The sequence below is a fragment of the Pogoniulus pusillus genome, chromosome 9 (assembly GCF_015220805.1).
Source record: "Pogoniulus pusillus isolate bPogPus1 chromosome 9, bPogPus1.pri, whole genome shotgun sequence".
Classification (NCBI taxonomy): Eukaryota; Metazoa; Chordata; class Aves; order Piciformes; family Lybiidae; genus Pogoniulus; species Pogoniulus pusillus.
This window is the reverse complement of record NC_087272.1, coordinates 7,527,685-7,550,473: the sequence shown is the minus strand read 5'-3', so window position 1 is coordinate 7,550,473 and position 22,789 is coordinate 7,527,685. Positions and strand designations below refer to the sequence as shown.

The 22,789-nt window shown below is 43.7% G+C and overlaps 1 protein-coding gene across 1 annotated transcript in view; it reads right to left on the bottom strand.

Annotated features, from left to right (window-relative positions):
• Positions 1-22,789, bottom strand: part of TET2 (tet methylcytosine dioxygenase 2) — a 75,329-nt gene that overhangs the window by 22,317 nt on the left and 30,223 nt on the right. Inside the window, exon 2 of the mRNA XM_064148434.1 lies at positions 35-3,398. Within this exon, the coding sequence (XP_064004504.1) occupies positions 35-3,398 (3,364 nt within the window). The remainder of the gene's footprint in view (positions 1-34; positions 3,399-22,789) is intronic.

The following is a 22,789-nucleotide window of genomic DNA, read 5'->3' as shown; positions in this document are numbered from 1 at the left end:
TCCTCTGAAAATTTTAGTACAACTCAACACTTACCAACACAGCTGCAAGATGGGAAATCATACTGGGTTTTGGCAGGTGTGTCCAATAAGTTTTTCACAGGTGTATCCAATAACTTGGAAGGTGAGTCTAAAAAATTATTGAGAACAGTTCCAGCTGTTCTTTTGGTTGGGGTTTTCTCAGCAGATGAGTTTGCTTGTTGCTCTAAGGTTGGGGTCTGAGTATCAAAGTCTGCAGCACTGGTATTTCTGGATAGGATGGTGATAGGGCCTGCTGTTTCAACCTTCACGTGTTTGGGTGACTTGATAGTAAAAGTCTTGTGATCAAACAGTGATTTGACATGTATCTGTTTCAGCTGCTGCTCCATTGTCTCGATGATGCTCTTTTGTTGCACGCTGTCACAGCCAAAGTGCTGATTCTCTTGTTTAATTGTTTTTTTCCACATTTTGTTTTCCAGCTGTCCAGCTGATGGCCGCATGCAGACGTTAGACTTTGTGCCAGCCTCGGTTTTTATAGGCTTGCGCGCTGCGCTGGGACCAACCTCGGCTTTGGGCTGCTGGTACGCTTGTTGTTGCTCCTGTTTCTGCAAAAGATGCCACCTCAGAGCAGCATGCTTTTGGAAATCCTTAGGGCTTTGGGAATGCAAATGACAACCTCTCTGGTCTTGGGAGTGTGGGACAGTTTGCTGGCTGTGTGGTAAGTACCGCTGAGGCACCTGTGTGGCTTGTTGACCTGGGAGATCTTGGTTCAGGCTACCACCATAGCATTGTGTTTGCTGGAGTGGTGGTAGCTGCCTAACTGAAGCTGCTTGTGTCTGTTGCTCTTGTTCTTGAAAACAGTGATTCACATCTTGCTTTGCAGTCAAGTTATTGGGGAAATACTGCACATGTTGCAAGTCCTGCGTTTTGTTGGCTCCAAAGCATTCAATATTTGTGGTGTTTTCTTTCTTCTCAGGATTCAAGTGCATGTTGTTTGGGCAGGGATGCTGCAGACTAGCGTTGGCTTTCTGAGTGTAACGAGGAGCTTTGCTGTTCATGCTCTGTACCTGCTCCAGGCTTAGCTGAGGGTTATGCAGTGGGAATGCAGCTGATTTCATGTACTTATTCCCAGGTTGAAAACATTCATCTGCTTTAAGCTGATTGAAGGATGTCCTATCTAGCAGCTGTTCAGCATTGCTTTGGGAGTGGGAAATGGTTTGGGGCAGGTCTTTACTTTTCATTTGCAGAACCTGTTGCTGGTTTGGGGTTAGCTGAGGAGCACAAGGCAGCTGCACCTGCTGTGCCTGTTTTTGAAGCATCTGTTGCAAAATGTGTGAATGTACAAATTGCTCTTTTTCCCTTGGTTGGGGATTCAAGTGCTGCTGTTTCAGTGGGGCTCCTGAAGGCTGTTCAGCAGGTTGCTCTGGTCTTTGCTGGAAATGGAGCTGCTGGACTTGGGACTTGAGTAGAGAATCCACCTTCGTGAGCTGCGGCTGTGGTGAGTGCTTCTGGAATGGCAGCTGCTGGTCAGCTGTGGGATGCGGCTGTGGCTGGGAGGTCTCGCTTTTGTATGGGGGAGGAATTTGTTCCTGCTGCACTATCTTCTGGCTCTGGGGCTGTCCCAAAGGCCCCTTTAATGCATCAGGACTTCCAGCATACTGCTTTGTGTAGGTTGTTTCAGCTGTGTGTGCCTGGAACTGAAGAACTGATCGCAAATATGCTTTGCTGGGCTTTCGGGGAGGCTCTCCCTGGCGGAACTGGGTGGAAACCAGTTCTATCCAGGCTGGTTTCAGATAATGTTGAGCCTGTAGCACAGGCTCTTTCACTTGGTCCTTCTCTTTGTCAGGAGGAATCTCAGGTTCACTCTGTCCTGGGAAGTGCTGATAGTGTTGCTGTAAGTCACCCTCACTTCCACGCCCTTGCAGATTCTGGAGGGGAGGCTCTGGCGCCGGCGTAATTTCTTGTGGGGGCTGCTGAACTGAGGCGGCCACAGCAGCTTGTGGGGTGCTTTCATTGACATCTTGCTGTGATGTTTGTGCCTGCTGTGGAAGTCTCTGCTGAGGGTGCAACTGTTGGTGGCTGAGGCTGGGACTTTCTGACGTTGCTCTTTGCTGTCCTTCATTCTTTATCTCACCAGGAAGAGTTTCATCACATCTGTTGTCATAGGAATGGTGTCCTTCTTGCACCACAACAGATGGTACAGTGTTCGTGTCCGGAGCAGGAGGAGTGGAGGAATCTTTGTGAAACATTGAGTTCTGTGTAAAGTAAGCACCATTTTTTTCTGCTTGCTCAGAAAACCTTTCCAGAGTGGTGCTCTGAGCTTGCAGGTTACTGCTGGAACTTAGAGAGAGGTTATGGTTGGGAACCTGCCCTACGCTTCCACAACCAGTACTGTTTCCTATGGGTAATTGGTGTGGATCATAGCTTGGAATCTGTTGCTGTAGTTCTGGTTTCTGAAGTGAACAGCTACCTGGCAATACAGGTGGTTTACCGGAGTCTTCTGTGTTGTAGACCTCAGTAACCACTACAGCTGGCACTTGAGGCAGCTCAGAGTTTGAGGTCTGTGGAGAAGTGATCTGCCCTGAGGTATGGGATGAATGTGTTGTCTTGTACGACAACTCATTAGTAGCCTGACTGGTAATGGCATTGATATGAGATGTGTTCTTCTGCATTGCTATGGAAACATGTTCTGGATAGTATTGAGACAGTGTTTTCTCCAGGAGTTCACCGTGCATGCTTTCCATGGAAGAGGCAGAAACTGTAGCACCATTAGGCATTGGCACTGCCTTGTTCTTAAGTAGTAAGACAATGTCCCTGTTGTGGCAATGAATGTTTTCCTGCTCCTGCTCATCCTGAATCAGGACATCATGAGGGTTTTCTGAACCACCACTGTTGCATCTTGTAGACTGTATCAAATCTGAAGCTTCATTTTCTTGTCCTGTCAAACTTTCAGATTTCTTCTCACTGTAACAATTGGAGATGCTTGGGTTTTCTTTATTATCTTCTGGCTCAGCTTTTTCTCCATTTATCTCTTGTTTCACTTTCTTGCTTTCATGAAGTCCATACAGAGAGGGCTCACTAAAAGTGCGTTTTATCCCACCATTTTGCAGGCATTTGGAGTACACTTTCTTTTCAGATAAAAGGTCAGGACTAACACGGTTGTTTGGGCTTCCCTTCAGGTGGGGCACTCCATAGTTGCTTTTAATGAATAGCTGCTTGTGGTCTCCATTTACTTCAACTTTGGGCCTCTCTGTTGCTGGACTTCCATTCTGTAGCTTCACTGCAGAAGGCTCTGCCTGGCAAACGTGAGAAGATTGTGGTATTAGAAATGGACTCAATCTATTGCCATCAACATGGTTGGTTCTGTCCTGTTCCATCTGGCCTGCTCCGGGGCCATCCACAAGGCTACCCTCTGAACGTATCTGAAAGAGAAAAGAAATGGGAGAGAATCTAAGTCAAGGTCGGTTTCAATAGATGGACACAAATTGCTGACAGTTCCTGCAGCATTCAAGCACCCATTGTCCTGACCAGCTTTCACATGCAACACGAGGGGAACATGTATGTCTGGGAGGTGTTTCACTGTCCTGTCACATTTTCCAGCCCTGTGTCTCCCTATTTCTTGAAGTTTTCTTCCTGGAACACAAACCCTATGAGGAGAGGCTGAAGGAGCTGGGGTTGTTTAGCTTGGAGAAGAGGAGGCTCAGAGGTGACCTCATTGCTGTCTACAGCTACCTGAAGGGAGGTGGTTGGTTCCAGGCTGGAACCTGGGTTGGTTCCAGGCAACCAGCAACAGAACAAGGGGACACAGTTTCAAGTTGTGCTGGGGGAAGTATAGGCTGGATGTTAGGAGGAAGTTCTTGCCAGAGAAAGTGATTGGCATTGGAAAGGGCTGCCCAGGGAGGTGATGGAGTCACCGCCCCTGGAGGTGTTCAAGAAAAGCCTGGGTGAGGCACTTAGTGCCATGGTCTGGTTGACTGGCTAGGGCTGGGTGCCAGGGTGGACTGGATGATCTTGGTGGTCTCTTCCAACCTGGTTGATTCTATGATTCCAGGTGAAAAGAGAGTGAAAAGACAGAGTGGCTCCTTACCCCATTTAATACATAAGCAGCTGTTTTACCAAAGTGCATCTCTCCTAATGGTGCAAAAACCATTCTCTTCTTTCGAATGACTTGCAGAGACTACTCTGTCATCACTCTGCCTCCTTGCTAAGGCAGAAAGTCAAGCCGAAACCATGGTTCCCAGACTTGGTGCTAATTCTGTTACTTGATTATGTGTGCCAAACCCCTTTGTGTGACTCGAGGGATTATTGCCTCTGAGCTTGCCAATTAGAAGGGAAAACCTCCTTTTCTCTGTCTTCAGCTGTCTGACAAGATCTTTTACACTGGCATTCCTAAAGACCATGCAAGTGGTATGGCACATGTGAGACAAAGCCATGCTTGACTGCTGTCCTTGGGAACTCCTACAGTTCATCAACGTCTTGGTAATGTTAACAGAAAGAAATCCAGAGATTTTGGAAAGGTTTGATGTGGTATTTTTTCAGATATTAATATCCTTTTGATTTTGCACATAGATATCAAGCATGGCTTTAAGCTATGCATTTGGGGTTTGAACTGAGCCTCCCAGCTGTGGAGCTAGGATTTTATTTCTTCTTTGTTTGCACGTAAAATCCCATTTTCTTATATACCATTTATATTTTCTCTATGAAATGAAGTTTTTCATTGGATAAAAGCTCTGACAATGTGCAGTGAACAAATTCCATACAATGACAGCTAATCCTGTTCACATGGATCTTCCCAGGATTCACAGTTCCAGTTAACATAGATAAAGCTCATGTTTGACTTTGCTTGTAATTTATTCTTTGTTGGCTTTATGGTTCTCAAGCAATCCCAAATTGCAGAAAACAAACTGACAGAGGGTCCTACGGATGTGACATTGCACAGGGACAATGTGGATTGTGTATATCTTTGTCCTGAAGCTTTTGTGTTTAGTTTGCATGAAGGGGATTCTGAAAGGTTCTCCTTTACCACGTCATCCCTGGTTGGACTGCATGAGAAGTGTTACATGTGACTGGTATTGCTACTGCTTGGGAAGGCGAGCTGTACTGAAACATTCATCATCTTCTGCTTAACTCTACTTTTGTATCTATCCTATGCTATTTTTTTGTCTGGTTGGCTGGGTTTTGTGGTGGGTTTTGTGTTTTTTTTTGTTAAATGTTAAGGAACACCCAATTTATGCAGTTGTCTGTGCAGTATTGCCACAGTCAGTTGAGTAATATAATTCTAAAATGATTTTAAAAGTAGTGTTATTTCATGAGATTCAGTATATCCAGCAGAATCCTCTCTGCTTTGCAGCTCAAATTTCAGTATCAGGACAACTCAAACACACATCTTGACCCACAAGCACCTGTATGATCATAGAATCATAGAATCAACCATGTTGGAAGAGACCTCCAAGATCATCCAGTCCACCCTAGCACCCAGCCCTAGCCAGTCAACTAGACCATGGCACTAAGTGCCTCATCCAGTCTTTTCTTGAACACCTCCAGGGACGGTGCCTCCACCATCTCCCTGGGCAGCCCATTCCAATGGCAATCACTCTCTCTGGGAAGAACTTCCTCCTAACATCCAGCCCCTGGCACAACTTGAGACTGTGTGTCTACTTCCTCCTTATCCCAAACCTGGGTTTAGATTACTTTTGACCTCCCTAAGTTTTTAAATTTTCTTTCTGTGCTTAACTCATGTTTTGCATGCCAGAAGTAGAGAAGTGTTCTTTGCAAGTAAGAGTACTTAACATTTTTGTAAAAGGGTTTTTGAAGGGAAAGCTAAGAATAGGGAGATGGAAAAGAATGTCTGTCCATCTAACTTATTTTCTTGACAAGGTAATAGAGGCTTCTTCCCTTCTAGATATATTTCAGTATATTTCCCAACCTAGCTTTGAAGTACCTCAGGACGTGAGCCTGTGCAGCTTTCCCAGGGAGACAATACTGCACACTTAACAGAAAGCTGTGTGAAAAGGATTCCTCTGATGTGTCATTCTAGGCCTGCTAGCAGAATGGTGCTCCCAGAGCGTCCCAAAAATAAAATGTCAGCCTAATTTGGGAACCATTCTTTGCCTTCACACCTTTCATACCTAGAAACTGCAGCTGAACCACAACTCAGACGTGAGTATGTAGGCTGCAGTGTTTTGCCAAGTACAAGCTGAAATCGAAGGCACCATAGTAATTAACACTGTGCTGTCGAGCTGCTTCTAACAGAAGTCTTAGCCTGTGTGACTGAACTGTGAGAAACTTCTCTGGCCTTCAAATGCTGCCTTGCTACTCGTGTTCTGGTGTACTGTGTGGGTTGCAACTGAATCGCTTCAGAGTTCTCAGACGATTTTCCTTCTCAACTCCTTGCAGATAGGTAAAAACACCTTGTTGTTTAGAAGTGGGGGCTGCCCACCCTCTCTACACTTAGCTTGCAAACCCCTCAACAGAGCACATCTGCGCCTCAGAAAGGAGTCTTTGGTTCATGCCATCCTCAGAACCATAAGGTTACTTCATTGTGTGGCACTGGTTATTATTCATGGTATTCTTAAAGACCTCATGAGTCAACTAGTTCCCCCAAATGCTGATCAAGGCATGGGTGTTAGACACTGCAGAGGACATGCAAATCATTTGGTTCTTTCAAATACTGTTAACTCATCAACTAAAAGTGGCAGATCTGCTTTATTTTGAAATGCATTCAGGATTGTGGTGAATTTGCTTTATACTTCTGTCTCAGTCAGTTACAACCCTTGAGTAACACCTGAGTATGAATCTTCCTAAAGTAGCTACCCATCACAGCAATTGTTTGTAATTTACATCTGGCAAAAGAGCAATGGCAGTGATAGCTTTATGACTGATTTTAGCTGGACACTAGGAAGATACACTTGATGCTACTACTAAGCAGACCTGCTTGCACCTTTCAGAGTGCTCTTTCTAATTGCTGTGAGGTGAACTGTCTGCCTCTCAATGTAAATCTACTTCTCCCTAAGCGAAGCAGTTAGCCTTTCTTCCCTTTCCCATAACTGTATTTTATCCAGACCGTTTAGAAAGCTCCGCATATTTTTCTTCAGCTATACCTCATTAGAAATTCAAGTCACATCAGCAGCATCTGTGAAACAATTACTGCATCTAGGACTGACTCTGCAGTCTAATCCATCATAATTATGACTGGCCTCTTTGAAGATGCCACGATGCGTGACTTAAATATAGCACATTACTGTGCAAATGGATCCGCATCTCATCCCACCAATATGCATTCCAGTTGTAACTCAGCCCGCCGCTGCCTGGCTTTGTCAGAGCCAAGCGATGCCTGTACATTTATTTCTTGCCGCATGTGGGGCACAAATTGGAAAGCAGGCACTGGGAGAGAGTTTGAGAGATTTTTTTGCTTGGTTTTATGGGCAAGTTTGGCGTGTTCCTGCCACCTCTGTCAACACGTGAATACTGACAGGCTGTGGAAGGTGGTGTTAGGAGCGTAACAAACACTGCTGCAGTGACAAGAGCACTCTCAGTTATGTAATTTTCTTTACTTTTAGCCAGCTCTAAAGGCTCATGCTTCGTTTTATCTAGCACCTGTCTCTAGGGAGTTTGTGCATACAAAGCAGCTCAGACCAATGATTGAACAAATGCACCCACTGCAGGGGAGTACGATCGTTGGCAAAGCTGTGCAAGTGTCCCAGCAGAAAAGAATAGGTGGGAGGATGCTGTGTCAGAATACTCCTGGCTCTAAAAGGACTAAAAGGTGAGATGTCAGATGTGTTGTTTCCCTTCTGAGGTTACCTGGGACAGAAATATACCTCCTCAGAGCTTTTCTTCTGAGCAGAAATACACCTCTGCAGATCATGACCTCGGCTGACTTGCACTTGAGTCATATCAGGATCAAGAAAGCAGAAGTCAGATATCCAGGAGCTTGCCAATGGCTTGTTGGGCTGTTCCTGGAGTGCTGCCACAGCCTCCATCCCACTGGCACCCTTCTGCCACTGCCAGATGACACAGAGGTCTAAACTGCTGCCTGACAAAAAACCCTCACAGCGCTTTCTAGAGAGGGGTTGAGTTTATCCATATGCCTTGACAAACTCCACTTGGGTAAGCTGTACTTCCTGCTCACACTCTCCTGCTCCTATCACTGGGGTACCATAGTTGGCTTCTGGCTTAATTTGCTGTGTATTATGATGTGTGGCCATGGAGTTGCTTCACTCCTCTGAAGCCCATGCTGCTTCCAAAGAGGTCTAACTCCCAAAACACCAAGTGCAAAAGCTGCTAAAGTGATGGCTTTTTCTCCTTGCATTCAAGAATTAATGGCAGTTCAAGCAAAGGCATGAGCAAAGCTATTCCTAAGTAAGGGTTAGTCCTGAGTAAGGATGCTCATACGTGGCATCTTCTGGACTTGCATCCATGCAAAATTGTTTCTGATTAACTCTGCATCAAAGTTTTCTCTTGTTAAACATTGGAGCAAGTCACACAGGCAGTTACAACCATGCTCAGCACCATGATCTAGAGCCATGTGGTTATCATGGGATGTCATTTTTCTCTGGCCTAAGTAGCAATTGCTTCAGCTGTGCCTTGGGTTAGCACCTATAAGCAAGCTGCAAATGTCACTAGAAAAGATGTGCAGTTAATTCAGATGGCTAATGGGTGGTGAAACACATCAAAGCTTCTTATTAGTGAGCCATTTCCATTATTGCTGGGATAGAATGTTGCACACATGAAAACTGTAGTGTAGTTTAAGGGTTTCCTATAGGTTTCACACCTAAGGTGCACTGGTTTTTATACACTGAGAAACAAAGCATGTGGAAACTAATAGAAGAGGCAAGACCAAGACTATGCCTGCCCAGACTGTGGGAGGCTTGCCATTTGCAGAACAGCTTCTTCCCAACCCAGGGCAGCTGCTAATTTGTACTAAATATAATACTATCAGAAACCAAACCCTGTGTTGTTTAAACATGGGTTTAATATGCTTTTCTGAAGCCAGCACACTCATGAGAGAATTATAACCCTAGTCCAAAGTAGAATCAAAAGAGAGATTGCATTCATGCCCAAGGTGAATGGAGGCTCTGAACCCCACAAGATGCCCTAAGGCATGCTCTGCTCCCTACCAGCATCACTGCTGCCCTGCTGCAAGTGTGGTAGCTGTGGAAAACACACTGAAACTTCAGTGCAGATGGCCCCAGAAGGACAAGGACACTTTGTTGTTAGCTGGGTGCTGTGGCTTATAAGGGGGTCCTTTTGCACTGCATTCAGCTGTCTGTTGATTGGGATAGTGTATTTATTCATCACATTAACAGTGCTTTGGAAAACAACTCGCATAAGGGTGCCTCGCCATCTCTGTCCCTTAATATTTTTAAGTTAAGTCTGTATTTCTTTCTAAAATAGGTGTATTGCTGCCTCATTGTAGCTTTAAATAGCAATTAAGGGGTTAACCTAGAAACTACTGGATGAGACTCTGTATTCTGCAGGAGGTCATATTACATTAATATAATTGTCTTCTGGCATTTACATCTACAAATAATCTATGTCAAACAGAAAATAAAACGTGGGAGGGGTAAAATTTGTTACCTAATTCATTGCTAATTTGTCCTTAATTTGCAGGGGGGGAAAGTGGCTAGTGAATATAGATATAAGCAGTCATAAGGGAATGAAGAGCATGGGATTTGTGAAAGATGAGGATTAATAATTCATTAAATCTTACCCGAGCCAGAAGCCTCATAATTCATGCATTTTAAAATCAACTAGTGCTAGCCCCCCCTCCATTTATTGACACCAGTCCTTGCATCTCAGTGATGCAATGATCTAATTGCAAAAGCCCTTGAATCGGTTTGATTTTTGACCTTAATGCAGAGGGCAAGAGAGTAAAGCTAAACTGCATTGGCACAGTGATTTCCCCTCGCTACATTATATAATCATCAACGAGACTGGATCCTGCATAATAACTACACAGACATGAAAAATTGCACTCTTCTAACAACTGCCTGAAATCAAGGGGAGTGCAAACCAAATGCCTCCACAATACAGGTGGAAAAAATCCAATTATGTGAAGGAAATGAATCCAGGAATCTAAAATGCAAGTAAATGAGAATTATAATGTCACATCACACAGCTCTCCAGGCCCTGTTTGCTTGTGATCTCTGTCCTATACAAACTTTGCATCTGATTGTACCACGTAACACTTCTAACACAAGAGCACAACTCTTCAAGTCACTTATAATGTCACCATAGTACAGCAAGATGAGAAATGCTTCCCAAAAGGTCAAATCTTAGAAGCAAGTTGGATTTAAGGGACAAAAGGATCTTCCTGCTGTCATTACCAGAAGATTGAAGATCTCACAGGTAAATAGTGATAGAACAAGAGGGAATGGCCTCAAGCTGTGACTGGGTAGGTTTAGACTGGACATGAGGCAAAATATTTTCACAGGAAGAGCGGTCAAGCTTTGGAATAGGCTGCCCAGGGAGGTGGTGGAGTCACCAACTGTGGATGTGTTTAAAGTTTAGATGTGGTGCTTGGGGATATGGTTTAGGGGTGAACCTTCTAGTGTAGGGTTATCAGTTGGACTTGATGATCATGAGGGTCTTTTCCAACCTGGTTGTTTCTGTGATTCTCTGTTTCTGTGAAGATGAGGTTGGCACCTACTCTTGTTCTTGCTGCTTTCTGTGGTTTAGAGTTGCGGTGTGGTGGATCCAGGTGGTTTATAGGGGCAGGCTACCACACAGGGCTGTACCACTTCCCAGGTTAGCCTGTTTGACATTGCCTTGGATGTTGGCTTGTCTATATACTCCAAGAACCAGAACTGCCCAATTTCTCGAGCACCTCCTTTACTGTCACACATCTTTCACAAATGCAGGGAAGCTGAACTAAAACACTCACTTTCGCTGGCTTGGGGAGTCGTTACAGTTGGTAATTGTGACAGGAAGGCTGTGGGGGATGGGAGTTCCAGCCTTAAACACTGGGTATGCTTTAATAAGCGTCTGCTGAGTGAGATGGTTCTGTGCCTGGGTATCATGAGAAACTCCTCATGTGTGCCTGTGAAGTTTGGACCAACAAAATTGTTTCATACTGTCACCTACACAGGGCATCGTTGAGGGAATTCACCAGTGCCAGTGGATTGAACACTGAGAAACATGATGGGGTAGGAAAACAGAACCAAGTCTCTTATTTTCATGGACTCAGCCAGTTCTCATGCTAGATTAGGTGTGTTGAGCAAATGCTGGCAAGGTAGGGTGGGCACAGCTGGTGCTCAGGCCCAGATATCATTTATGGAGAAATGCTGTGATTTGAAGGATAAATTTCCTCTCAGTACTTCAGTTACATCAAGTGGTAACAATGATACTGGCTACTGGTTAAAGTCAGCTCTCCCAGAGCACCATCAATCTGCTCCTGCAGCTCCAACCCAGCTCTGCTGTGCAGCATGCCTCTGTGAGCATGACAGGATAAGCAAACGTTGGTAGCTGAACCTCTCTTCAAGACACACTTGATGTTATCAACCTGCCATTTAGGGAAGGTTACCAAGAGGTCAGTGTCATCATTATCTTCCAGTTTCTGTGATCTTTGTCCATCTGGCTTCAGACCTGGATATAGTAGGGATTTCTCGGGTTGATAGCTTCCTGATATCCATCAAAGGTCAGTTATCCATTATGATTTCATCACAGCTGTTGGCAGAATTAAGTAATTATGTATTAAGTAGTACATCCTCCTTGAGAACTGAAGCAGTGGAAGAGATTCTCTTGGCTCTCTTCACCCTGTACTACAAGGAAGAAAGGAAGGACCCAAAGGAAAATGCACTGGCAAGCCAGAGACTTCAGAATTTCATCATGTTGGGACAGTAACGTTAGAAAATTGGAACAAAAAAAGTCCTGTTTGGCATGTGGGTGGAAGAACTGATCAAGAAGAGTAAAACACTGTGGGCTGCGGTGTCCTCAGGAAACCTATTTACACAACTCTGTTTTCCATTATCCTTTGAACTAACTTCAGATAGGAAGTCCTGTTGGCCTCCAAGTTCTGATGAAAACAGAATTTGGGATGAAATGCCATTTTCTTACATTTCTTCTCTGGAAGCTGAAGGTCACACAAAGAGGAGAGTGGGGGTGATGCAGAGACCAGGGCTGATGGCTCTGAGGATTACTCTGACTGTTGCTCCCACATGTCCAGATGGTACAATATAGCTTTCAGCTTCTGCACTGGCCTCACTAAGATAGCCTTGACCCCCCTATACATTTTCCCCCTCTGTTTTCCTCATGCCTCTGCCACATCAGGGTTGGGATGCTGTAGTGAATTCATTTTTCAAGCTACTCTTCTTGATCATTGAGAAATGAGAAGCACCACAGAGAGACAGCCCCCACACTACACAGAGTTCTGTGATCTGATTTTAAAATGTGATTTCCTGCCCACTTGTGATATTTTTTTTCCTCCTACCAATTTGTGCCTTGCACAACTTACAAAATCCAACAAATTGCTCATAAACACATGGGAAAAAGCAGGTTTGTTAGAGGTCTGGGATGAGTACCCTTAGCTTCAGGGCAGACCTGTACTGGTCTACTACAACCTGTTTTCAAAGGTCTCTAAGAACAAGAGTTGTGTAATAACACAGAGGTTTCATGCAGTGCTTCATTAACCTGACTCATTAGACAGCTTCTGTTATTTCAAACATAACCCTAGATCATCTCTTTCCATCTACAACAGACTCACAGAAGAGTTTTTTGTGTGGTTGGTTGTTTTGTAGTTCTGTCCTATGGCTTCTTTCTCCCCATGTAACTGAAAACTATTATTACTGCTTCCCCCTAGACAGAATAAACAGTCTGGTTCATGACATCTGATCCCCTCCCCTGGGTGGGTCTATATCCATACCATTTGTTCCCTAACCAGATGCATGGAGGTCACAAAGCAAACGCAAGAGTCTGATCTTGGGCCACCTTATGCACGTGCCACATTCTGCTAGATCTACCCCCTGCCACTCAGACGTTTGCTATACAAACAGCTCTAATATGTGCCTGTACAACATTTCAAATGCCTGTGTGAATTAACTTGGCTTTTCCCCCAGTAACTAAAATCAGGTTTGTTCCCTCAGCTTGAGAGGCACTGTGTAAATCACGCTGAAATCAACAGAACAGACTCGTTGCTTCTAGCAAAGCTTTATCGAGAGGGTTATTTCCTTAAAACTTGCCTTTCAGCATGCTTAAGTCTGTGAGCTATTGGCACAAACATCTCTTCTGACTTCCACAGTTGCTGAGGCACCACAGAAGATAAGAATCTAATGCATTTTTAGAGGTCTATTAGAAGATGCTCTCTGGAGCTATGATTGCCATTCAACTTCTTTTTATATTTGTGTGTGGTCTTCAGGAGCAGTTTTTGTATGGGTTGTTGCAATCTACAAGCAACAATGGCATGAGTTAGGCTGAAATCTGTATCTAAGAAAACAGCTTCAGTTGCTTCTCCAGATGGACAAGAAATGCAAGACAAGGTGTTTTTGATGACCAGAGCTAGCTGATGACCTAAGAGCAGTCAAGACCTAACCTTGATGATAGCACAGCTCTGGGAGAGTAATGAAACATGGGAACTGATGCTGCCTTGCTACAGTTCTGAGCGCATGAGAGCTTGGCATGGGTACTGTTGCCATCTCTTCAGCTTTAGGTTGGAGATGATGATGTGGGACTACGTTTTCATTTTGAATACTCCACATACAGGCTTGGAAAAAAAATTGGTCATTGACTAATCTTAGATAAAATGGCTCAGGGCCCAAACAAATTATAAGTTAGGAGACACCTACTTCACATCGTGCCAGCATTTATTAAGGACTGATTTCTCAAGGCTGGTTTGAAAAGCAGATTTTCAGTAGATACCATCTTGGCTACAGACATCCCCCCCCAACCCAAGTTTAGCTTTTTATTACTTGGCAAGAGAGGTTTTAGCTTTTTCTTTAGAAGGCCTCTATTAATCCTGTTCCGAGGACCAAGCAACAGTTGTGCTTCCACACACAACTACGGCCACTTCCGAGTTCTTTCTTATCTTGTTACACCCTTAGTTACTTGGAGCGTGGATTTCATCTATAGCTGTTTAGAACTTGTTAACATTTAGGCATGAATAGACACTATATGGGAAATCTTCCATTATTTTCTGGCAAGAAACAGTCAGAGAGCTACTACAGGACAAATCTTTTTTCAGGGAGACAGGTATTTGCCTTTTTGTCTGGTATCTCCTTTTGATGTTTTAGGAACAGTGGAAGCCAGTAAAAAGTCTAGGTTTTGTGAATGGGATGTTTGTTTAAAAGCACAGCTCTAGCATGAAAATTCTTCCTTTAACCAAATTGCAAGACTGGATAAAAAGTTGGGATTTCTGTGCTGAAAAAGGGTTGAGATCTCAGAACTTGCTGGCATTCCTGCTTTCCTTTCCTTTCCCACAATTCAAAGCACATTCTTTCTTCTGTTCAAATTTTCTTCTTTAAGGCAAGATACAACACGAAGAGACAGAAAATCTGCTGCCACCAAGCTAAAAAGGGTGGGGTGGGAAACTGACAGATTGTGTTTTAACCCTCGCTGAGATTTTCAGCTTCCCGCAGCTGACGCTTGGAAGAGCAGTACTTGAGCAGTGCTGAAGGGGACTGCAACACTCCTCTCTCTGTCCTTCCTTTTCAAATGTTTTCAAAGCACTGAAAACAGTCAGTTGTTCTTCCTTCGGGCAATTCGCCATTTGCTGCCGGCTCACATCACTTCAGACCCTTCTGAGGTATCCAGTGGCCTGCCTGGATGTGAAACGGTTTGAAGCTCTAATGAAAGACCTTTGATATTTTGGGGTATTTAAGAGACGTACAGAAATGGGCAAGTTAAAAGAGCTGTTGTCAGACCCTGCAAAGCCTACTTCATATTCTCAGTCACGAGATACCATTTCACTAATTGATTATTGTCTGCCTGTAGCACAGTCACGCTCTTAGTGCACAAAGAAGCAGTGTGGATGAAAAGCTCACCATTGTAAAGTATGCACTCGGCTGGATTTCGAAAGCTGGGAGCTACAGACAAACCTAAGCTACAGGACTACTTTGCATGAAACCCATAAATCATAATTGAGACTTTTTTCAGCTTAAGTAAACATCTCTACTATAGATGGTGAAAAATAATGGAAGCATTTTCTGTGCCTCTCTTTACCCTTCTTTGGAAGGGTTGCAGGTGAACTCAAAAGAGTCAGGTGACTTTTTGTTATTTAAATCCACACCTCCAGCAGTGAGGACCTGATCCTGCAAGTCCTGCTTCTCCTAGCAAGGTTGTGTGAAGTTTTTGCCAGTCTAGTTCTTTAGTCAGAAGCCCAGTAGCTGCAGTGGTCCTCGGCCCAGGAATGCAGGTGAAGGGATGAACGCCTTGCATTGTGCTAGTAGAGTTCCCGTAAGCTTCTGTGTTTCCTTCCACATGAAGTATGATTCTGTCACTGCTGTTACTGACAAGATAAACCTTCTCTCCTTCTTCCATCTCCCCTCATCCAAAACATATCAGGAAGAGAACAGGGTTGGGGCAAAGCAAAGATGATAAGCCTTCAGCTTTGACATATGCAACCAGTTTTGTGAGGAGAAAACGCAATGCAGTTTGTGTGGTAGCATTACTCCTGCACAGCCTCTGGGGGCAATGAACAGCTGCTTTTCCTTTAAAATGGAAAGTATGGAATGGGGGCTGGGAGATAAAAGGAGACAGCTATCAGGGATACTGCATGTCTACAGCAGTCATTTAAGCTAACATGCATGCCACTGCTAAATGCATCCAAGGCAACTTTATTTTTGGTTTGTTAACAGTCTGAGGGTCAGACAGGCTGATGATGAGAAAAATCATTTTACTGTGGGAAGGGTGGGGGACAATGACGAATGGCAAAGTTTATCTGCTCATTATACCCCCCAGCAAACAACCCCTCCTAACAGCCTCATCTAGCTTGTAAAAGCTTACATGTAATTGAAGTGTAATAAATCAGAAGCATGCCTTAGCTCCCCAAACCAAAATGATCTTAAAAGTTTATGACAAGTATGAATGATTACGCAAATGTTCTGAAAAGATAGTCGCAGCTAAAATTAGCTGGGCAGAAAAGAATACTCTGAAGTTCACCTTTTTGAAAACATCTGGAGCACTAAAGCAGGTCAGGTGAGCACTAAAGCAAGTCAGGTAAGCACTAGGTCCTGGGTACGTGTTGCCATACTGCTGTGTATCAGCCTTGTAGCCTACTACGTCTGCCAGAGAAGTTATGGCATAAAGCTGGTTGGAGGCTGTGTTCAGGGGGCCAATGCCTTCCAGCCCATCCTGTTCCCTGCCTCCCTCCCTTTAGCACTATTGGTTGATTCCAACAGACCTGTGTTCCCCTCTTCGTGTGGAGGGGGCATATAGATGACACAGGACACATGCCAGCACCCCCTCACAGAGCCCCAGTCCTGACCTGGAAACTGATGAGGATCTCAGCAGCTCCCAACCTCCCCTTCCCTGAGCTCCCAGCCTTTTTTTCTGGAGGCATGGAGGCAGAGATGTCTTCAGAGCTGTCAAAGGCCTGACAGTTGACTTACCTCATCAGGACACTGGCTACTCTGATGTTGAAGACTCGTTTGCTCTTTTTCCTTCTATCCTACTTCCTCATGCACCACAGTATAACCAGGCAGGACATAGTTTGTCTGTGCTTCAGTTTTTCTGGCTTCATTTGAAAAACTTCAGTGTCTTTAAAACAGCTGTTACTACTCAGTGATCTATTGGTAACTAGGGCTGAATGCTCTGTGAAGATTAAATTTTGCACTGGACTCTATTGCCTGAAGGAGGCTATTGTAAAACAAGATACTCTGAAATCAGGAGAAGGATGTTCAAGCTGAAACAGAAACCCAAAGTACTTTAACTCTAGTAGTGCTACTGCCAATGAGTTTGAGGAAAAAAACTGACAAACCAGTCTGCTATTGTGGGCTGATGGCTGAGCAGCTCCTTTCTAACAATGCACACATCCTTGCAAAAGAACAAAACTTTCACAACATAGGAGATGCTTCTTGATGTTGGCTTTAAATCTTGACTTGATCAAACAGGCTACCATGCAAATAACTCGATACCAAAAAGCACTGCTGTTGCTTTAGACTGTGAGGAGGGAAACAAAAAGCTCAAGGACTTGGGGTTTCTTTTACAAGAGACCCATTAGTGAGAGCCTGCATCTACTCAATACTGGAAAGCTCTGTCAGGATTACAAAGGAAATTGCTATAAAAGATTAAAAGATGTGGTCAGCAGTAATAAACTTTCCTCTGTATTTTGTCTTAGATTGTATTTGTGTTGGAGGAAAGATTGGTGTACTTCAGATAGCAGCAAGGAAGAGAGAGAGAGAGGTTTTGAGAGAGATTTTCCATGACAAGGTTAACAAGAGGAAGTGGATGGGGATGGAAGAATGTGCTCCACAGAGCTGCAGGAAGTTGAAGGAAGGCAGCACAGCAGCTAGAAACTAGAGCTAAAGACTTTGTTAAGATGTGCACAAACACAGTAATTTTTGAAGATGAAACTACAAGTGACTGCCAACTGGCCCAGTCTTCAAGTCTGTCCTTGTTGGGATGCTCTGGCAGCACCCTCTGAGGACAGCTTGTCCCTCCAGGGATTAGCAGGCACTGACTTTCATTAGGTGCTTATTACAGAAGGCTTCCCCTTTCTTAGGTCAGCTAGGAACTAACTGCATCGTTTGCACTGACTATGGAACTAAAAGTTAGTGCTGTTTGTACTGGTTCTGAAAAGTTTTTGCTTGAAGAACAGCAAAAGGACACATACAGAATAACTGTGCGTGAAGAGGAGTCAGAGGACTGCAATGAAATTCTTGATTAAATGATTGCAGCATTTTATCTTCTGTCTTCTCAATTACACAGAATTTCAGTAGTTACTCAAAGGCCCAAAAAAAAGCATGAGAATCAAGCACATTCCTCCAGGTATGGCTGATGAGAAAAGCCTTGCTTCTCAGTTGAAAGTTTAAGATCTGCAACTGTGGCACTCACTGCCAAGTAACTGAAGTAAATTTGATTCAAATCTGTCTCTACAGAAATTTGCCCACATGAACCTTGGTATCTATGATTCCCTGATCCTGCCCACTTGCACTGCAATTCTCTCCTCCAGTCTAGCCTGGTACCAGCAGCCGTGCTCATTTAACCGGGGTATTTATGAAGCCACTTCTTTGAGACTAACTCTCTCTGGAGAGTTCCCCTACTCCCCAGAGCGAGCAGTGGGTTACTGAATGATGCTAGGACCTGCACATGACACTACTTACCTTTCATATTACTTTCCAGCTGGAACAGGGCATCAGCATCAGCATTCATCAGTTATTTTACTCATACAGATCACACCACAGATACAGGTTCACAGGCAATTACAGTAATCAATAGGTAACAGTGCACAACATCTAGGAAACACATTTTGTAAACACTCTGAGTACTCTAAGAGGCTGTTACCTCTTTCTGGTATAGTTTACATAGTCAGATTAATTAAGGCAAGTACTGCCAACATCCTGCTCTGGCAGGGGAGTTGGACTTAGTGATCTCCTTGGGTCCCTTCCAACCCCTAACATCCTGTGATCCTGTGATCTTTTAAGAGAAAATTTGCATTTCACACACGATGATGGTAACTCATGCACGTGTTACAGTACACATAACTGTCCCTGAAGGATTCAGGGTGGCCAGACTGCCATCACATCTGTGACTGACTCAGCTGGGAAACCCCAGCACGTTTTCCATCCCTGAGGAACGCAGAATGCTGTTCCCACCCTTGGCTCCCCTTTGGGCACCCAGCAGGTGCTGCTTCTAGTTCTCTGAATACTTAGGAGACTTTGGACCTAACATGAGAAGTGGAAGGCTGTGCATCTGCCTGTTCAAATAAGAGGTGATGTGTCTGTACAGAGTGGCCACAGGCCACACTGTGTGTACAGCTTGGTGTGGCAAGGTGCAAAGCACATAGTACTGGATATGTTTGGGTTTTTTTTCTGACCAGAAGGTCAGGGATGAACTATTCATAGACACTGCAAATGAAACTGCTACACTTCTAAGTTTTCAATGAACTTTGGTAACTTTAGGTTTAGCAGGTTTCCAATAGGCAAACTGAAAATAGGAGCATCCAGAGCATCTGTTGTTAACCTTTGTACTCATCTGTGGACTCATCATTCAGATTTAGTTTTAGGAACAACTACTTAAGCGCAGAGTGGTTTGTTACTGTATTTGCACTTTCATTTTTATGTACTATAGGTGAAAAAAGAGGACCATAAACTGTTGCATCCATTGAAAAGACAGAAAAACTGGATTGACTAGATTTTACACAGAAACACTAGAGACTAGTAACTTAGAGTTGCCTCTTTCATTTACAACAAAAGCAGGCAGCAGTCATATTGGTCATGCCACAGGAATTCCTCTACTGCTCCTCTTTAGTAATACTGAGTCTTTCGTTACTTGACAATGTTTATTTGCATTCTGTGTCATTTTTGCTTGAAGGGAAACTCTTCTGTGAGCCTTTATTTTTGGTCTAGTTTCTGTATTTCTTAGCCTCTCAAAGGGAAAAAATTACTTGTAATATCTGAATGACGAAAGTAAGAGGGGTGCTGCTAAGTACTTGACACCTGCAAAGAGCAACGATCATCAGCTTTCTCTTTCAGTGTTATTGCATTTGAAAAAGTTATGCAGGTCATCTGCTGGGAAGATTTACACAGTTCTCTCCCTGGTTATCTTTTAGTCACGATACAAAACTTAGTCATGTCACTACAGATGACCACCTAGAAATTGCAGAATGCTTTACAGTGAGAAACCGAACCAGTAATGGACAGATATAAATCTCTTTCTTCAGTTCCACAGTCTTTACAGTTGGCTGTTTTTATTGTTTTCATTTCAACATTACTTATAGTTGAGAGCTCCTGAGGAAGGAAGAAAACTTAGGCAAACCTCAGGCTTATGCTTTTTGTCCTACAGATGAAGTTCTGCATTACTTTTTCTTTTATTCTTCTCAATTTTAAAACAGAGAGCTAAGATTTTTCTTAGCTACCTTTAGGGGCAAGGGAAAGAGATTATTTCTTAGCATTAAATGGCCTTTTAGCAGAAAACCAAACCTAGGTCATAATGAAGAGCAGTATCTTCACTTTGTAGCAGGCAATACAAGTGGTGTAGCAAGGTTATTGGTTTTGCAAGTGTAAACTCTAGCTCTGCAGTTCAGACATAGAATAGGAATCTTTCTAGATTAGGAGCAAAGGGAGTTACAGAAATGCATACTTTGTCACAGCTGACCTTTTCTCTCCTTGATCTTATGGGTGTTTTCTCAAGAAGTAGAAAATCTTGTTCTTGCTATGCATGGAGGAGATAAGGAGAGTTTCACAGGGGAAGGCAGTTGGGTTTTCCTAAAAGGTAGGTTACTATTTAAGGAGGGAGGGAAAAAAACAGACAGAAACTGCTTGGGTAAACATTTTGCCCAGGGGAAGGAGAAAATACATGGTATTACTGCTGAGATCAATTACACTGAAAAGCCTGTAAGAAAAAGAGATGGAGAGAGCAGCAGGGAGAGATCTAGGGTTTGTAGAAGGAAAATGCACCCACTAAGGGTGGAATGGCAGAGATCAGCATTCAAATTTAAAACTCCTGGGTTTTGAGAGAAAGGAAGGTTGGGATGAAGTGGGGGTTTTTATCATCATCTGATGAAATATTTATTTAAGAGAGAAGAAAAGAAAAATGCAAATACAGGAAATCTTCCTGTGCTTTGGTTAAGAAAACCCTCAGAATCACTAACGCATTGAACAAAGCCCAGCTTAGGCAGGTAATGACTTGAAACTCCCTGCTGAAAACAAAGGTGGCTCACAATGAAGCTGGACAGATGCCGAAGCGATGTGACTGTGAGATGGCACAGTTAGTCCAGTTTCAGGGACGATGGGAGTTTATCTAAGGATAAAGGAGGGGAGGGATTCCCTGTGCAAGGCCAGTGTGGGGGAGAGATCCAGGGGGAGACCAGCTGTCTGTACTTACTAACCTCTAATCCAGCAGGACAGCTTTGTTGTGCTGCTCCAATACAAACCGGGTTAGGTTGAATGGCATTGAGGTACCGGCCTCAGAAAGAATTTTCTATTTCACTGATTCTCGTTCTTGTTTTGTCTTCCCCTCTCTTTGTATGTAAAACAAGTGCTCGAGGAATTCCTGAGCACAGGTCGCCTTGCTCCTCTAACAGCAGTGTTGGGAGCAACACGGCTGCTGCCGGCTGAGCTCGGCAGCGCTTCACAAAAAGCCCTGATAGTGCATAAATTCAGATCTTCACCAGACAGATCATTTTATGTGGTCTGCAGAAGAATAGGCCTTTGTCAGAATGAGATGATAGTTGACTTTGCTTGGGAGGAGGAGGGGAGGAAGAAAGGAGTTTTCTCAGTTTCTGTGTATTTCTATTCAGATGCTGCAGAAACATCCCCATCTGCTTTGAATCTACATTTCAATTCCAAACCCTAGCAAGAAATGTGGCAAGCTGGCTTGCTCTGCCTGGCAAAGTACACACATAGCAAGCTATTCCAAAATCCAGGAATGTGGCAAACTTTAAGCCATGTTACCTGGCGTTATGTGCTATGTATCTGTATGATGGCAATAATCAGATGACTTTTGTCAGCCTGTCCTTTCGATGCTGTCACTTACTCAACAGCACGTGCTGTCTTTGCGATCTGCTCTGTTAGGACCATTTGGTTTAAGGAAGTGACACTGTAAATAAGAAAACCCAAACCTATTTCTTTTGTTCTGGTGAAAGCAGGGAATGGAGCTTTGCCTGCTCTTCTGCAGGTAGTAGTGAAACAGAGAGAGCGAACTAAATTGTTGATTACCCTCATTTATAACACCTTAATCTGAATTCATGTAATAGGAAATGGGTTTTGCCACTAACATTAGAATCTTGCATATTTATTTGATGTACACATCTTTGAATGCTCAAGGGCCTATTTTAGCTTTAAGAGCTGCACTATTTGAGTTTTTGCTTGCCTTTCCTAGTGCAGGAAATCTTATCCCTAACTGTCAACAGGTGTCAGAAACAGAAGCAGCTGGAGCCAGAGCTGAACAACATTTCTGTTCTATCTGATAAACTTGCAAATAAACCACATGCAACTTCTGCTATGGACGCTAAGAAAAAGCTAATCAGGGTGCAGAGCCTAAGCTCATTCCTGTGCCTGTTCCACAAGCTGTAATGGGGGACAGTCACTGATGTACAGAGCAGCTTACAAGCTGACGAGAAGCAGAACTGCCTCTTAAATTGCTCCTGCCTGAAAAGAATCATAGAAATGCAAGTTATTTGCATCACGTTCTGGAGGGAGTAGAATTCCAAGGGGATGTTTTATTTTTTTTGTGATGGAAAGAAAAAGGACAAGAAAAACTGTTGGAGCAAACTTAAGCTATTGTGAGAAAAGGGTTTACTGTGAGCTGAAAGGGAAAAGAATTGAAAGATGCCCATTCAAACACTTCATCTGCCTGCTAATTTTAATTAAGACTCCTCCTTTGTAACTATGCCACAGAGCCTGAGTCTTTTTGTTTAAAAAAAAAAAAAGTTATCACCGGGCAGATTTCTGAGACTCTCCTGATTGAATCATCATTTTAATCTCTTCACTGCCACCCCCATCTCCTGAGCAGAAAGCTCATCAGCTGCTGCTGCTTCTGAAATATTCCTTTCCTTCAATTCTTCTCCCTCTCCTCTATAATCCCCTCCACGTTTGGAGAACTGGACGAATGCTGTGGTCTTTGCAAAGAAATACCAATCAGAGACAAAAACTGCTGGCTGGATTTGCATGTCTTTGCTCAGTGTCCTTGTACATTCTCAGATCCTTCCTTCTATTACTGC